The sequence below is a fragment of the Panthera pardus genome, unplaced genomic scaffold (assembly GCF_024362965.1).
Source record: "Panthera pardus isolate Hobbes unplaced genomic scaffold, ASM2436296v1 HiC_scaffold_13, whole genome shotgun sequence".
NCBI lineage: Eukaryota > Metazoa > Chordata > Mammalia > Carnivora > Felidae > Panthera > Panthera pardus.
Genome location: NW_026526688.1, coordinates 173,200,383 through 173,218,051, shown reverse-complemented (window position 1 = coordinate 173,218,051; position 17,669 = coordinate 173,200,383). Strand labels below are relative to the sequence as shown.

General features: G+C 44.0%; 1 protein-coding gene across 5 annotated transcripts in view; it reads left to right on the top strand.

The window, feature by feature from the left end:
• The window catches only part of TBC1D1 (TBC1 domain family member 1), a 224,955-nt gene that overhangs the window by 125,760 nt on the left and 81,526 nt on the right, over positions 1 to 17,669 (top strand). For 3 of the 5 annotated variants that reach the window (XM_019414365.2, XM_019414379.2, XM_019414383.2), the window contains 6 exons: positions 6,361 to 6,489; positions 7,908 to 7,994; positions 11,635 to 11,915; positions 13,844 to 14,005; positions 14,789 to 14,908; positions 15,854 to 15,993. In XM_019414365.2, the coding sequence (XP_019269910.2) occupies positions 6,361 to 6,489; positions 7,908 to 7,994; positions 11,635 to 11,915; positions 13,844 to 14,005; positions 14,789 to 14,908; positions 15,854 to 15,993 (919 nt within the window). The remainder of the gene's footprint in view (positions 1 to 6,360; positions 6,490 to 7,907; positions 7,995 to 11,634; positions 11,916 to 13,843; positions 14,006 to 14,788; positions 14,909 to 15,853; positions 15,994 to 17,669) is intronic. The other 2 variants (XM_019414372.2, XM_019414376.2) reach the window with 2 other exon arrangements.

The window sequence follows — 17,669 nt, the reverse complement described above, 5'->3', positions numbered from 1 at the left end:
CTGCGGAGAGGGAGCCAGTCTCTGTCACCTCCCCTTTCTCCCTGGTAAAATGGGAATGACGTTGCAGGGTCGCCTTCAGAATCCTGTAAAGTCCCTGGAGGGTCTTTGTGACATAAATGCTACGTGAATGCAGGGAGAACACTTCAGACAAATTAGGTTATGACGTTAGAGACCCTGGCGTGTGTGCTCTTCAGATCTAGAACTTGCATTGATTCCATTTCACCTGAGGGAGGTCCAGAATCTGCCTGCCTTCCTCTCCTGGCCACAAGCATCGTTTAGCTTATCTGTCTCGGGGTGCTGGGTCAGAAGCTGGGGCTACCTGCAGGTCTCTGTCTTCGAAGTGCTCCAAGTCTGGGATTCTGTACACACGGTGCCCCAGACCATTTTCCTATGTCTTTTGGACTCTATGTAAGTCAATTCCTGGTAACTGTTATAGCTTCAGATGTGCATTTTGTATTAAAGTTCCTTGTGAGCCAGAAAATCTAGAGAAAAATCACTGAAGGATGTTCAAAACATCCTTCATTTCCCAAAAGTATATTGCCTTTTAAAAAAAACAAACACGTAACCGACACGTCCTAAAGGCACCTTTAGGTCCTTTAGTGCTCAGTGGCCTGCCCCCTCCCTTGCCCTCTTCCCTATGACACCCCTGCCTTTGTCCAGTTTCACGCGGACCCACACATGGCAGCTCTCCTCAGATTTCTACCTTCCAGTTGGCTCTGGCAATCAGGTACCTTTCCTGAGCTCACAGGGCTTACGTACAGTGTCTGACATTGTTTTTAATCTCCTTGGCCGACTGTAGCATCTCTTGGCAGGGACCCCGACACCAGTGCACTGTGCGTGTGTGTCTGGCCTTCGTGTGTTGACACTCCTCCCTTCCCAAGACGGGAAGTCTTGGGAGTTCAGTGCCCCTCCGGTTCACTCGGGTGGGCCACCCAGCCTAAGCTCACAGTTAATTCTCTACTTTTTTTCAACCTATTTCTCGTCTCGCTTTCATTCTTTTTTTTTTTTTTTTTTTTTGGTTCCATTAATAGTTTTTCCCTAACTTGTTCCAACAGGAAATTGATAATTTTGAAATAATTTATAACTGCTAGAGGGGAATGAAGCATTTATGGTGGATGGAAAGTTTTGACCTAAGTACAGACTCATATTTAGGGAACAGAGTAGTGTCTTTTTGATTTGGGCATAGTTGAGTGCAGAGGAGACATGTAATTAATTTTATTTCCATTTGGGAACATCAGAGAATTTAATATAAAAAACAGAACTGTCAGCACTTTGTGTAGAGGATTCTGAACATTCTGTTATCCCATGCCCTCACATCCGTGCCTGTAAAGATGTTGCCCCGATTCCCAGTTGTGGTTGGGTCTCCCCCAGACTGGACACCCTCTTGGGCTCTGAGGATCAGGCTTTTCAGAACAGCAGCTGCTTTTAGAGGAATCAGATGAAGCTCTGAGATTTACCAGGACATTTCTGGTCTCTTTATGCTACGGAGTACTTTAACTACATGGATTTCATTACATTCTTCTTGCACCTAAAAATCCCCATACCCTTTGAAAACATGTCATGACTTGACCTAGAGAGGAGTAGAACCATGGCTTTGACAATGAACTTCTCTGACCACCGGTCTTCAAAAGTGGACAGAGAGAGACACTGAGCACAGGCTCAAGGCTGCACTTCGTTAGAGCCAGTGATCTGTTTGTGCTTTTCAGTGACTAAAGTGATAGTGTTGGATAGCTGCCAGAGGACTCAGTTTCATAAAATAGAAAACAAACTGAATGAGATTTTGTTCTTTTTTTTTTTTTTTAATGTTTTTTTATTTATTTTTGAGACAGAGACAGAGCATGAACGGGGGAGGGGCAGAGAGAGAGGGAGACACAGAATCGGAAGCAGGCTCCAGGCTCTGAGCCATCAGCCCAGAGCCCGACGTGGGGCTCGAACTCACGGACCGCGAAATCGTGACCTGAGCCAAAGTCGGACGCTTAGCCGACTGAGCCACCCAGGCGCCCCTGAGATTTTGTTCTTATGGAAAAGGTAGAATCAGTTTGGGCAAAGACCTGTAAAGTAATAAAGTTAGAAGGTGTTGCGTTTTAGTCGATGAACATATTATTTCCACTTGTATATATAGAGCTGGTGCAAAAAACTTACAGTATTCACTCATCTGACACTTAATGAATGTTTGCCATGTACCAGACAAGGTTCCAATTTTTTGCATGAATGATTCCATTTCTTCTTCAGCTCTTTTGAGGCGGGTGGTCTAATACCGTTGTTAGGGATGGGGACGTGGGAACAGAAGTCAAGCAGTGTTAGGGAATGGCGGAGCCATTGTGTCTGAGGTCCAAGGACATTATAATCATGATGCTTTTTAGGAGCTTAGCTAACAAAGTTAAATGTTCTATAAGTACTTACTGATTTGCCCGGGTCCGTTTTCCAGTAGAGTTTTTTTCTGACATTTTATTTTGAAAGATTTCAGACATGCAGGAAAGTTGAAAGGAACAGTGAACATTCACATACCCACCATCCAGATTATACTGTTCGTAGCATTTTGTAATATTTACTTTCCTGTATGTCTATCTATTATATCACCTTGTTTTTGATGACTTTTAAAGTAAGTTTCTGATATTAATACTCTTTATTCCCAAATACCTTAGTCCGTAGCTACATTTTTAACTGTACTCAGTATTTGTTCATAAGTTTTTGGAGATTTACATCTTGTAAGTTGCACAGATCTTGAGTGTACCATTTGTGGCGTTTTGAGGCCTTCATACATTGAGGTGGCCCAGACTCCCATCAAGGTGGATGGCAGAATGTACCCCCGGACCTCTTTTCTAGTCCTCACTACTTTTCCCTGCAGACAACCATGGTTTTGATTATTTTTACCATAGACTAATCTTGCCTGTTGTAGGACTTTAATGGATGGAATCATACAGTACGTGCTTTATTGTTTCTGGCTTCTTCCACTTCACCTGATGTCCCTGCTCGTCATCCACGTTGTTGTGTGTGTCAGCGCTTCCCTTTCCTTCCTTGTGCCAACACGACAGCTTTTGTCCATCCTCCTTTTGACGGACGCTCAAGCCCCTTCTAGGTGCTAGTTGTGACGAATAAGGCCCCTAGTAGGTACGTTGTGGCGCCACAGGTTGGTGGGTTCTGACCTGAGAACTTAGTGTAGCCACAGAATTTAAAACTTGGCTCCAGACTCTTGTGCCCAGAGCTTGCCCATCTGTCGTGGGTTGGGCCGTATGATGCGGTGCAGTCTGCTCTGGGGACCCAAATTATCTATGAACCAGCATCACCTTTGAAGGAGAAACTTCTAGATGCTTATTTTATTTTATTTGGTTTTTTTTTAATGTTATTGAGAGAGAGAGAGAGCAGGGGAGGGGCAGAGGAAGAAGGAGACCGAGGATCTGAAGCAGGCTCTGTGCTGACAGCTGCGAGCCCAGCTCAGGGCTCAAACTCACAAACTCAGGTGAAATAGGACCTGAGCCGAAGTCAGATGCTCAACTGACAGAGCCACCCAGACGCCCCAGGTTTTTATTTTAAAATAAACCAGGAATATATTATTTTCTAAACTGAAATTATACTGGGTATATGATAGACCTAGAAGAGCATGGTGTCAGACGGCAGAGGAAGGAAGCCCTGAACGAAGCAAACAGACGTCCATATGACCTCGTTTAAAAAAGAGAGACCCAAGTGCAGTTTTTCTTGTATGTTTTCTGCTACGTGTCACTGGTCTCCTAGCCAGTGTTTTCTTGACATATCAGAACAATCCACTCAAAATGCTTTTACTTCATGGAAACCTGTGGAGTCTGAAAGCAAGCCCACCGCTTCGTAACTTTGTGGGAGGACCGGCGGTGAGTCCAGGACAGGCCCCTGAGGGTCCTGTGTGGCTCCCTCCCTTTGCACTGGAGGCTGCCTCAAGTGTGGACAGGCTCCTTCTTGGTAAATGATCGCACAGGACCAGCTGCAATGAGTCAGGCACCTGCCCGTGGTGCCTCATGTTTGGTGGGCACTTAGTCACTATTGGGTGAGGGGGTCTGTTCCCTCAGGCACGTGTTTCCCATGGGCCTGCCTGGTGCTCACTGCTCATTCACTCATTTTTCGGTGAGCAAGCATGAAGTGTCCAGAGCGTGCTCAGTATACCCTGTGAAAACACAAAGATAAGTGATGGTCTCCCCTGAGGGAAGTCCTAAGCTGGTCGTCATTCTTTTAATGCACATTTTAATTCTTACAGAAGTAAAATGCTGATGAGTAGACAAAGCCAAAAGGTAGCTCTTATCAGAACCTTTCTTTCTCATTTATGCCTTGAAAAACATGACAGTCATAGGTGAATTAGGATTTCATTGTTTGAAACAAGACATGAAGTCTTTGACCAGCAAATAACTGAATAAAATAAAAAAATGCTTGATGACGGAGGAATCAGGGGAAGACGAATTAAGAGACCATCTCTATCCGCCAAGTCGGTAGAAATTCAAAAATCCCCTAATACCATGTAAAAGTGAACTGTCATGTACTGGGACTATGAATTAGTACCATTTAGGGGAGAAAAATTTGACAGTATCTGGTACATGTGAAGACACACAGACGTAGAGACCCAGCAAGGACATTTCTAAGTACTCCCCTTGCAAAACCTTTCACCTGTGTGGTAGGGAGCGCTGTTCAAGAGAGATAAGCGCAGTCTCCTTTGTAAAAACAGAAGGGAATCTGTGTTTAACCACAGGAACATGAACACATTGTGTTGTCATATGGTGAACTGCTACACTCTAACTAAAGTGAGTGAATCAAAGAACATTTGTCAACGTGGATAAATCTCAAAAACAGCATTGAAAGAGAAAAGGTCATTATGGAAGAGTATGTACAGGATGATACATTCATGTAAAGCTTCCACTATATGTAAACCATCATATATGTTTTATGGATACATATGTATATATAAAGTTATAAAAAATGAGTTGACGGACACCAGACTCAGGAGAGGGCTTATTTGTGCAGATGAAAAATGGAGAGTGGCTCCAGGAGGCTTCAGAGATGTCTGTCATGTTTTCTATTAAACGTAGAAAACAGTAGCTAATAATCACGATTGCTGACATTTACAGAGTATCAGGCATGTTCTGAGTGCTCTCATGTGCATTAATTCATCTAATGCTCGTGAGCACTCTGTGAGGAGAGCCCCCTGTGTGTCCTCAGTCTGCAGGTGGATGATCCGAGGGGGCAGCGGGTAATTACCTGTCCAAGGCCACAGAGCTAGGAAGCGGCAGAGGACCATCTCACCCGGGCAGAGCTCCAGAGCTCGCGCTCCTCACTCTTCTCGACACCTGCACGTTCACTTGGCCAGAGCTGGGGGTGGGGGTGGGATTTGTTGTATTAGTCTGTACACTTTGCTGCATGCTTTGAATGTGTAACAACAAAGAATGGTCGGAGTTTAGAGTATTGGAGGATGGGCTCGTTCATGTGGTTTTCTTAAAAAAAAAAAAAAAAAATCATTGTCTAGCAGAAAGCAATCAGGCAAGACTCCATAGAGGTAGGAAGCAATTTAATCTAGAGGTTTTTTGTAGTTTTGTTTTTTTTTTTTAAATATACCTCTTTGTTAATGAGTAACATTAAACCTCATTTAGCGGTTGGCATCCAAATGCCATTACATTGTCAGCTTCATCTTGTGGTCAGTTAGGGGGACAAGCTTGGGCACAGAGGGAAAGGGTGACAGACACAGTTAGGAGGGAGAGAGGAAGAAGTGGAGGAGACAGAGCTCCACAGAAAGCAACGAGGGCATTAATTTAGGGTGATGGAGTGGATTCTTCATTGATAAAAGTTATTTTGTTTGAACCTCTGAGATGCCCCCAAAGATAAATTATAATGTACTTTGAAGAGCTAATAATGGCCACCTTTGTACCAGAAACTCTGCTCAATGCTTTATATGATTTACCTGTTTTAATCTCACAACACAGCATTATGATTAGATCTTCAGGTGGGTCTGAGTTGACAGAGGATTCTAGAAACAAAGGCTAGGAGAGAGAAAGTAACTTGTACAAGGCCAGTTAGTGAGTGACACATCTCTGATCTGACCGCAGAGCCTGAGCTCTCAAACTTTGTTAATTGAGTGGTTTCCAAGCACCTTTCATTTGGAGCAGTCAGAGCAACTCTTCGAGGCAAACTAGTTCCTGGACCTGCAGCCATGCCGTGGAGGAGCAGATGAGGGCACAGGATCAGAATCATGGCCTGGGGCAAAAAGATGCATCCTGGAGACTTATCATTCCTTAAGGAAGGAAGGAAGGAAGGAAGGAAGGAAGGAAGGAAGGAAGGAAGGAAGGAAGGAAGGAAGGAAGGAAGCTGTAAGTGACTTACTTAACTTTTCATGGTTTCACTTTTTAGACATCACAGATTGCAGCGGAGAATATTGGAAGTGAGTTACCACCTAGTGCCGCTCGACTGAGGCTGGATATGCTGAAAAACAAAGCAAAGAGATCTTTAACAGAGTCTTTAGAAAGTATTTTGTCCCGGGTAAGTAGCATAATCTCTCCTAATTTAAGTGAAAATCACTTTTAAAGAAAACATAAGATTCAGTTCTTTGCCTTTTTAAATAAAATTTTGTTTATTTATTTATTTAGTAAGTAATTTGTACACCCAGTGCGGGGCTCAAACTTGACCCCAAGATCAAGTCACATGTTCTACCCACTGAGCCAGATAGGCGCCCCTTAAATCTTTGCTTTTGTGCCATTGAGTGTTTGCTATAAAATCTAGGAGGGTAAAAGCTTTTTAATGTCTTCTCTGTCTTACAGCAATGTTACTGACACTTTTTAACTTGGTTTAGGTTAAAACCAATTCTCTTATACTCCATGGTATTTTTTGTTTCCCAAAAGGATGTTCTTCATTGGCCGGCCTCTGTGAAGGGCACAGAGTACGGTAAAGTGTGGGTCCAGTTCTCCCTAAGTGCCACCAGGCACAGCCTAGAAAACCATTTACCATCGGCTGCTGCTGGTATGTGTCTGGAACTCTCTGTGGCGGGTCAGTGAACTGTGGCTCTTGGGCCAAACGCCACCCACCTCCTGTTTTTGTAAATAAAGTTTTGGAACCCAGCCACATCCATTCATTTACCTGTTTCCTTAGTTTGCTTTTGTGCAGAGTTGAGTAGTTGCCACAAAGCCTAAGATAAGAGATTTATTGTGTGGCTCTTTAAAACAGAGAAGTTTGCAGACTGCAGCTCTACAGGAAGAACGAAGTATACGTAGATACCAATGTGGGAGTTCCTTAAGAAATTACCTGCTGTGTTCCCCACCCCAACAGGTGCAGATAACCTTTCACGGCACTCCTGAGAAAGCAGAGTTTGATTTTCTTTCAACATTTCACACCATTCTGGAGCTTGCAGTATCTTATAGTTTTGTTTCTGTTTTTGTTTTTTTAATTTCATGACACAATCCATTTAAGTCATACTTAATTGTTTTTGAAAGAAAACTGAATTTTATTTTGTTTGAAGATATTTCTGAACACTTTGCAGCATCCTTAGAGATAATTCAAAAACATCCATTTACAAAACCAGGTGGCCACCTTTGGGACCCCCCAAGTAGAATGTTGTCTGATTGTCATACAGCAGGCAGGTTGTGACAGCTCATGACTTGGGAGAGAGGTGTTGAGTGTGCTTGCTCTAGCTCTTGCTTTTCCTCACAGATTCTCTCTTCTTTCTGCCCCTCGTCCCTGCCAAATGACTAATCCACGAGGTGCTCAAGAACATTTAGGTTGATGTGTGGTTAAGAAAAAAAAAAAAAGACAGCAGTGTTGGTTATCTTAATGCACGTATGTGCTCAGCAGCATTTCTCACTAGATGCATTTTTCCTGAGATGCTTAGCTAGACCACGCTGCTTCTAGCTGATGCCTTTGCAAAAGCCTAAGGGAGCGTAACTTGACTGCTTTTCTTTTTGTAGGGTAATAAAGCCAGAGGCCTACAGGAACATTCTGCCAGTCTGGATCTGGACAGCTCCTTGTCTAGCACATTAAGTAACACCAGCAAAGTAAGCGCGTTTCCCTCTATGTGACGTGGTTCATGCTCATCTGTCACCTGCAGAGCCTACAAAGGGAATGAAGGAAGCCTCCTGTCTTTAATCATGAAAAGTTTGGTGCCGGCAGACTTCTTGGTGCAGGGGGAGGGCTGGTCTTGCAATTCTGTAACTTAGAAGTTTCACATAACAAAGCAGATGGCCATTCTGTAAGCAAAGAAGCAAGATGACAATTTTATTTTATTTTATTTTAATCCTTTTTAGTGTTTATTTTTGAAAGAGAGGAGACAGAGTGCAGGCGGGGGAGGAGCAGAGAGAGGGAGACACAGAATCTGAAGCAGGCTCCAGGCTCTGAGCCATCAGCACAGAGCCTGAGCGGGTCTCAAACTCACAAACCTCGAGATCAGGACATGAGCTGAAGTCGGACGCTTAATGGACTGAGCCACCCAGGCGCCCCAACAAGATGTCAATTTTAGACCATTAAGAGATAATTTATCACAACGCAGCCAATGGACTTCTTTCCCTGTGTTGAAAATAATTGAAATTGGGAACACCTCAAGAGTGGGTCTGGGAGTTCCATGAAATATGGGACCTGAGTTCCTGAACGAACTTTACCCTTGGGCTAGCTCTGTGATTATAATGAAATACTACTGTTTTCATAAATAGCTGAGCTCCACCCCTCGCGTCCGTCACCAAGCACGGCTTTGTGATAGTGAGCAAGCCTGTGGTTCTGTTCAGCAACAAACCTGTGTCTCTGTCCTTGTGTTAATTTCTTACTTTCTAGACATTTAAGCATTTTCAGCTTTTTTAACCACCAGAAAGTGAATTTGGGGTTTGTGCTAGGGAGGCCAGCTTTCCTTCTGCTACCAGAGCTCTGACAGATGCAAATGAGAGGGAAGTTTTGTGGAGGCCGGCTCCTGACCACAGGAACTCTTAAGTTCTTCTGAGTTTCCTCCTGCGCATGTGGCTTTCAAAGTTTTTAGACCATAGCCAACAGCAAGAAACTCATTTAATGTAGCAAAATGATTCACAAACATACATACACACTTATACCCAAAATTAAAATTTCACAAAACAATATTTGCTGTAGACAACCTGATACATAATGTTATTTTCAGTTGTTTTTTTACTTTAAAAATGTCTATTGCTTGGGACAAAAAGTCTATTACTTGAGAAACACTGCCTTGAAAGGGTGCTTCTCAGATTCTCAGGTGCACCTTTAATGGGGTTCTGGTGAAAATGCAGATTCTGATTCAGTAGACCTGTGTGGGGCCTGAGATGCTGCATTTCTGACAAGCTCTGAGGTCTGTGCACCGCTCTCCCCCCTGGGGAGCGAGGCCCTAGACACCAGTCTTCTGAATATGATTTTCTGAGTTAAAATCTAGTGGGACAGAGCATCATCTGACCTCCATCCACCACATACTGGTTCTACCCCACAGTTTATTTCAAGTTTGGAAATGGTATGGTTTATCTGCCGTATACAGATGAGTGGGACAAAGCCCCTGCCCTGAGGAACTTATCTGGGAGATGACAGATACTCAACACCAGCATCAAGCAGAATATAGTAGGAGCCCTGAGAGTTTCGAATAAGACAGGATGGTTACTTAGCAGTCCCGGGAACAAGTGGAAGGGAAGTTATTTTGATCAACGGAAGCACAGAAAGCACGGGAGCAGGAGCAGTGGTGCTTTTGAATTTCATTTTCAAGTATAGGCATTCTACCTGTGGCAGTGGACAGGGAGAAGCATTCCAGACCAGTGCAAATAAAGATAACCGTGACGTTCATGTCACTCCAGTGACTTTTCCAGGAAGTCTTATTGTTTGTTTTGCATTCTTCTCCAAAGCCCAGATCTAGGAACACACATGTAACTTGAATTTCTAGGTAATCTTAAGAGAAACACAACTTTCAGAAGCCACCTGTTTGAGTTGTGTGTGGGAGGATCTTTATGTGTACTTCTTTACATCTTTTTTTATCCTGAGATTGAGAAACTATTGTAAAGATACTTATTTTATGTAATTGGATCTTAACCCAGAAATTGATCATCTAAGAGTTGAGGAACATCCGAGTGGCCCTTTTAGGTGTAAGATTAAGCTGAGGATTAGCTCTTTCCTGTAATTTGGAGGGATATTAATAAAAGTTGAGATGAACAGCCTTGCATAATGGAGATTGTTTGCTATGATGTATTGTCTTAGACAAAATTTTATTATTTTTTTTAAATTTTTTTTTAGCGTTTATTTATTTTTGAGACAGAGAGACAGAGCATGAACGGGGGAGGGTCAGAGAGAGGGAGACACAGAATCTGAAACAGGCTCCAGCCTCTGAGTTGTCAGCACAGAGCCCGACGTGGGGCTCGAACTCACGGACCGCGAGATCATGACCTGAGCCGAAGTCGGCCGCTTAACCGACTGAGCCACCCAGGTGCCCCTTAGACAAAATTTTAAATCCTTAAAAGGATCTTTGGAACTACAGGGTCTTAAAGAATGGAAAATTTCTGCCATGTTTAAAGGTAATTAATATTTCATAGTATGTTGGGAATTAAGTTTTTCCTATCTAATTCCTTGAGAATTAAATGTATATAATCTCTCCTCTCAATAAACATATATTTCTAAAAATGAAAATCTTTAGTGCCTACCATTTGGAAGGTACTCCACTGTATATTAAGTGAACACATAGAATTTAGATTCTCCAGTCCATCATGACATGCATTCATTTCATTTTACTTTTTTCATGTTGATTTATTTATCTCTTCTAGCAATTTCCTCAGGGGCAAACTGGTATACCTCCCCTTATTTTACATTTTTTGCCTGGAAAAGAATATATTGGCCACCAACCATGTCTTGGGTGCCGCACTAAGCATAGGATTGCCTGAGTAGTAGTACATCTCTTTGAAAAAGTATGAATCTTGAAAGGCAATGGTATTGAAATATTGTCATGATTCCCAATAGATGTGTGAGTTACCCACTCAGTAGATCCACTGAATTCCTGGTACAGTAACTTATATTGGTATAACATTTTACAGCAAACTCTCACTTGTATTATCTTGCTTACCTCTTGAAACCCAGTGAGGTAAATCTTCATTCTACCCTTTTATAGATGAGAAAAATTTAGGTACAGAAAGAAGTTAAATGATTTGCCCTGAATTGTGGCAAGAAGTGCCTAAGGAGAGATTTTTCATATTGTGAGAATAATATAGGATATAGTTTTTAACCTCAGGATTACCAAGTTGAATGTCAACATTAGATCAAAATCAGAGAGCCTTAAAATGCAGGTATAAAATACACACTCGGCAGAGATAAAGAACTTCTTGATTTGTTTAAACTGGGCAGACAAGTTCTACAAGACTCCACATGCTTCTTGAAAGCACAGTAGAGTCTTTTACAGGGAGACGGGATTGTTTACAGCTTTGCTTACAACAGTCCCTCCGTCAGCTTGCATTGGGGCAGTCTCCCTAGTGGTCCAGCAGCCTAATAACATTTTGTCTCTGATGAGCTGGCACTTAATGAGCCTTCATTTCCTTCTATTTTTGGTGGCCTCTAGGTGGCATTATAGTCAGATGTGCTTATATATCAAAATGTTTTCCTGCCACTGGGATGAGAGGTTTGTAAGTCTCACAGATTCCCTGTGATGTGTCTGACCTGCTGTCCCCCCACCACCAGGAGCCATCTGGGTGTGACAGAGAGGCTGTGCCCGCCTCTGACAGCTCCTTCAGGCTCCTCGGCTCCTCGGATGACCTGTCCAGTGACTCGGAGAGCCGGCCCGCTGAAGAGCCTGCCCCACTGACGCCCCAGCAGGGCTTCAGAAGGCGGGCGAACACCCTGAGTCACTTCCCTGTGCAATGCGAGGAGCCTCCAGAACCGGCACAGGGGTCTCCAGGGGTCGCCCAGAGGAAACTTACGAGGTATCACTCAGTGAGCACAGAGACGCCTCATGAACGAAAGTAAGATTTGTTTAAAAATGTAAATCTGTTTTTACAAAAATAGCTGGGGCATATCTGTTATTAACCAGGTATGTGCAGCCCAGGTATGTTTATTGGGTGAGAGAGAGACTTGAGTCAGGTTCTGCTCTTGGCTTAAAAAGCCAAAGCCTGAAGGCGTGTTCTGTTCCTCCCCCACCTTCCTCCCATGGGAAACGTGTAGATGTAAGAGACCCTTATTACTTGTTCAAGTAGCAAGTACAGGGATCTGGAGGAAGCAGGTAAAAACGGAGCAGAAATGGCCCTCTAAGCACGTAGTAATCACGGCTCCAGCACCGTGAGAGGCAGGAGTACTGGAGCTTAGCTGCTGGCTGTGACGGAAAACGGCCAAGGGGCGAGCAGGTGAGTCCACTCATTTGTAAACCTGGAACATTTCTGTGGTGGGAGGGAGAGGCAGCGTTCAGTTCCCAGCAGAGCGTGAGAGGCGGTGTGGATGCCTCTGTAGACGCACGGTGTTGGGTTCTGGGTGTTGCTCTGTCCCGACCGGGCAGGCCTTGTGACCTGGGCAAATTCACTTAGCTTCTGTGGGTGACACAATTGGAACAGAGGCTTTCTGAAATCTTCCGTGGGAGAGTTCTAGATTTTGCTAACCAGATTTACTAATTTCAATAATTTGGCTGTCATGAGTGTTTCGAATTTCCTGGTGATAGAGATGGGTAAGCAATGTAGTAGTAGAAATTCTCCTAGTTCCTTCCGGGGTCCCTTGGCAATTAATTTGACCCTAACTGTCAGAGACCATAGATGGTCATAGAGTTTAAAAATCTTTAAAAAACTAAAAATCTTTTAAAATCCTTCACTTCATAATATATATAAGGGCCACACCTACATGTAGTTGCTGCCTTCCCTGGACTGACGTGTGTCCGTGAGGGTCATGCACGGGTAATGCAGAGTCAGAGTCTGTACAGAGGTGTTTGAAATGTTATGAGTACAGAAATGAAACAGTATTTGAAGGACGTAGCAAAGTCTCTCGGCTTTTTTCCAGTCGGCCATTGAGAATAGTTATGATGGTTTTTGAGAACTTGGTTGCATATATGACCCCAAAGGAGGAGGCACAGCAGAAGGTAGTATTTAACATAAGACATTTTAGAGACAAGCATAGTTGGAGGGTTTATGGGGTTCTTGTCATCTTCTTAAAACCCTGTATACCCATTACTTCTGCCCCCTGCTGCCTTCCCAGCCCTCTTTCTGGCATTTTCAGCGATCATGGAAACATCCTTGTCCAGAGATTCCTAGTTCTCTTGCTAAGCTTGCAGTTTTCACACGAGCCGAGGTGGTAGGAAATGTGTGTCCCTGACAGTACATTTCCCTGCTCCCCCAAGAATGCAGCTTCCTGATGCGTCTTGCTGGCCAGAGGTGAGGAGACGATGGAGAAGTGCTCGCCTCCCCCTGCCCCCCCACAGCAGACCCGTTTTGCTTTCCGCTCCCTTGTGAACTCTTCCCTCATTTACACACGAGAAATGAGACACTGAACTCAAGGCCAGTTATTGTTCATTTTAAAGAGAAATGTATTTTAAAAACTCTGGAGTTTGTTTTGCTTTCCTTTGCTTTTGGTTTAAATAAAAAACAAAAAAAATTGCTGTCAGTTCCTCAAAAGGGAACAGAGGAAAAAGTACTGTTGGGTGCGCACATTTGTGAGGAATGGTCAAGAATGCTCCTTTTTTTTTTTTTTTTTTTTTTAAACTGAGAACTACCTTTGCCAACGAGACAGTGGACGCAGAAGAGAAGTGAAGAGCAGCCCTCTGGCTCCGTGACAGCTGGTGTTTACATATGGGGACACCGGCAGCCTAGCCCGTTCTTGCCTGATCCCTCTGTGTCTCTCCCCCCCCCCCCCCACCCCACCGGTGTCCCCTCCTCTTCCCGCTAATCGCGCTTTCTCTCTAATTGCTATTTAGTGTGAATCATCCACCCGTTGGCGAGTCTAAAAGTTGCTCAGGTCAGTCTTCAGCTCCTGCTCCTCCACCTCGTCTTAACCCCTCTGCCTCCTCGCCAAATTTTTTTAAGTACCTAAAGCATAGCTCGAGCGGAGAACAAAGTGGGAATGCTGTGCCAAAGAGGTGAGCACACTCACACGGCAAGTTCAGTGTGGTTTGTCTTCCCGGGAGGTTCACACAGAGAGGATGAGCTGCATGGCATGCGGGAGAGAACCCGGGGCCACTGCATCTGCGTGTGTGTGTGTGTGTGTGTGTGTGCACGCGCGCTGGTCTGTTTTTGATTTTATTTTCAGTCTGTCATCCGAACTGACTTAATTTACTATGGATTAGTTACTATTGCCAGGTCTTGATGTCAAGCCATTTCTTATATACTTATTTTCACCTGCCCCTGCCCTGCTGTACACACACAGACACACACACACAATCAGCAACTGCATTTGATCGTATGTACTGGGGTTTGTGCCAAATCAGAAACTTCATCATTAATTTAGCAAAGTTATTTTTTTCCAGTTGAAAGGAAAAGTCATTTTGGGAGATGGACTGATTTTTTACGTTTTATTGTATTCTGATAAGAACGCTTAACATGAGATGCTCTTAGTGCATTTTTAGAGTGCACAGCCCAGCATTGCTAACCACAGGCACTGTGTCGTACAGCAGGTCTCTAGAGCTTATCCACGCGCATGGCTGAATGGACTGATGTTCTCAAAGTCACTCGTAGATTCCACTCATTTAAATAGAATTTTATTGACTGAATACAAAAGTTAAATCTCATTTGTAAACTTAAATTTCTTACCTGATTTAATTTTCTTAGCGTGAGAACTGAAGTGTTTATTTTGAAGCTTATATTTTATACTTTTTGTGTTTGTATCTCTTTATCCTAAACTCTCTTCGCAACCAAACTCTCAGCATCTCCTACCGTAATGCCCTGCGGAAAAAACTTCGTTCTTCTTCCTCTGTGCCAAACTTTCTAAAATTTCTGGCTCCTGTAGATGAAAATAACACCTCTGATTTTATGAGCACAAAAAGGTAGGGTTTAATTTAGATATATCAAGCCTGGGTACAAGTGTTGAACTATTGATATACAGGGATTTTTCAGCTGTTTTTTTTGACACTTAAATCATTTTAGCTAAAGGATTGTTATCTTCTTTCTTATGCTTTCTTACCGAATGTCACTTGAAAAAAAGTCAACTTGTTCTCCAGTTTTGACTAGGACTAGTTTATTAATGCATTGTTTTCGGAAGACTCAAGAAAGTCTCAACCGGTTCTCTCAGTGGTAGCAGTGTTTCTGGATGGTGAGCATATGGCTGTGGCAGATGAGTCAGAATGTCTGATCTGTGAGCTGTGGTGACTGCTTAGCTGCAGGTGGAAGTCACCAGGCTCCCCACGGTATCCTGCAAAGGGGAAGAAAATCACTGACTAGACTACAAGTGTTGTGTTGATAAACATACCTTTTTTGTACTTTTAAAAATATAAACGTTAAGATTGTTGTCGTTGTCAAGTAACCGTGTAATCGCTGCCTGGATTGGCTTGTGTAATTGAACTTTACTCATGTTTGTGGCCATCTGTGGAGGTACACACCTGTGCCGAGAAAACACTCCCATCCGCAGCCCAGGGGGGAAGTTGGTCCTGGTGCCAGTGTCCCTGTCAGCACTTTCTCTTTTCTCAAGTGGCACCAAGAAAGGAAATGGGAAGCTAATGATCTGTGGAGCGTATTTCTTAATGCCTTTTACAGGGGAAATGAATTAAGGGCATGTAATCTTGCTCTTTTCATGAAATGCATCCTCTGAGAAAGCAGTGCCTTCGGAGCATTGACCCCCTGTGGGCTTGATTCAACGTCCGTGATTATCTGATTATGTTCTCTTATACAAAGATAATTTATAATGTAGTGTTTTGTTTAAGAACAAAAAGTCAAGCTAAAATACCTTATTATATCTCCCCGTCAGTCATAAAGCCATCATCTTGTGCTTTCAGGGACTTTGACTCCAAAGCTAACCACCTTGGCGATGTCCGCGGGACCCCCGTGAAGACGCGGAGACACTCCTGGCGGCAGCAGATATTCCTCCGAGTGGCGACCCCACAGAAAGCGTGCGATTCTCCCAGCAGATACGAAGGTACCGTACACCCTGGAAACAAACCGGGTGGATGCTGGCGTGCGTCACAGCAGTGCGTTCGGTGAAAGGAGAGCTGAAGTGAGATTTCAAGTCAGAATTCTCCCGAGTTTAAAGCTGCCTCGCTAAGAAGCTCAAATGACAAGGCCTGCCGCTGTTTGCAGGGGATCCTCAGGTTCCAGGGAAGCCTGTGAGTGGACCCGGCAGCTTGCGGCACCTTGTGTGGAAAAGGGCGCCTCTGCTGAGCTGTGCCGACCGCTCACCCGGGGCACGTGGGGATGTGGAGGGTCTCGGGCCTGTTTTCAGAAGACTCAAGAAAGTCTCAACCGGTTCTCTCAGTGGTAGCAGTGTTTCTGGATGGTGAGCATATGGCTGTGGCAGATGGGTCAGGATGTCTGATCTGTGAGCTATGGTGACTGCTTAGCTGCAGGTGGGAGTCCTTGATGCCCCACTTGCCTCCTTCCCTTGCCCCCGCGTTCCCTGGCTGCAGTCCGAGTGTCGGTTTAGCACAGCCTGGCTGCAGGGGTGCTCCCTGACCCGGCACTCTGGTTCCCCTCGGAACCTCCGTGCCTCTTCCGTTGCTGCCCCTCGGTCTGGAGTCGGGGGAAGACCGTCTTGTGCCCCCCCTCCCCCATTCCGCCTGTGTCTCCCAGGCGGAGTGTGCTGGGACTGTCTGTCTCTGGGCCTTCCTATGCTGAGTTACAATGTAAAAAACGAGTTTAAATCCAGTTCTAAACTTAAAGCTTTTTCTCGACCCAGATTTTTCAACAGCAGGTATTTCTTTTCTGTAATGTTCTTTAATCAGAAAGCTTTTGTTTTCTTTAGAAAAGCAAAGCAAAACAGTAGACTTTCAAAGATTACTTGAGTTTCTCAGACCACGTGTAGCACAGATTCATTCTTGCCCCTTGATGCACTTCTGTGCATCTGTTAAGAAGCAGCATAGGCTGCCCTGAGAGTTTCCAGAGTACTTTCCATACTGCTGCCCTGGGGGAGGACCCCTGCCCACTCCTCATGCCCCTTGCCCTCTGCCCTCTTTCTTGCTGCTTCCCACTCTTCCTCCTTCCCCTACCCTTACCTCAGAGCTCTCCTTAATATGTAATTTAAAAAACACATCCTCTGCTAATTTTTTTTTGAAGTTTATTTATTTTGAGAGAGAGAGAGAGAGAGTGCACATGCAAGTTAGGGAGGGGCAGAGAGAGAAGGAGAGAGAATCCTAGGCCAGCTCTACACTCTCAGCACAGAGCCTGACACAGGGCTCGATCTCATGAACCATGAGGTCATGACCTGAACTGAAATCAAGAGTCAGACATTTAACCAACTGAGCCACTTAGGCGCCCCTCCTTTGCCAAATTAAACAAGAGCCTGGTTTGGGCTCCACCAGCTTTGTGATATAAATCCTATAACTTCACTTACCTTGAGTCATAAAATGGTTAGAGTGAATGTTGGCTTTTCCAGGCTCATGGGATGACAATAAATTATAAATGCAAAAATACTTTGGAAACCTAAAGACATACAAATGTAAAGTGATACAGTTATTTTTGTTAACCGTTATTGAGATTGGAGCACTGGTGTTAAGCTTCCTATACTGTTGTTTCCCAGCAGGAGCAAGATTAAAGGAACGCTGGAAAGACTGGCCTTATAAATGCAGTGAGATTTTTTTAAGTCATTAAATGGAGTTA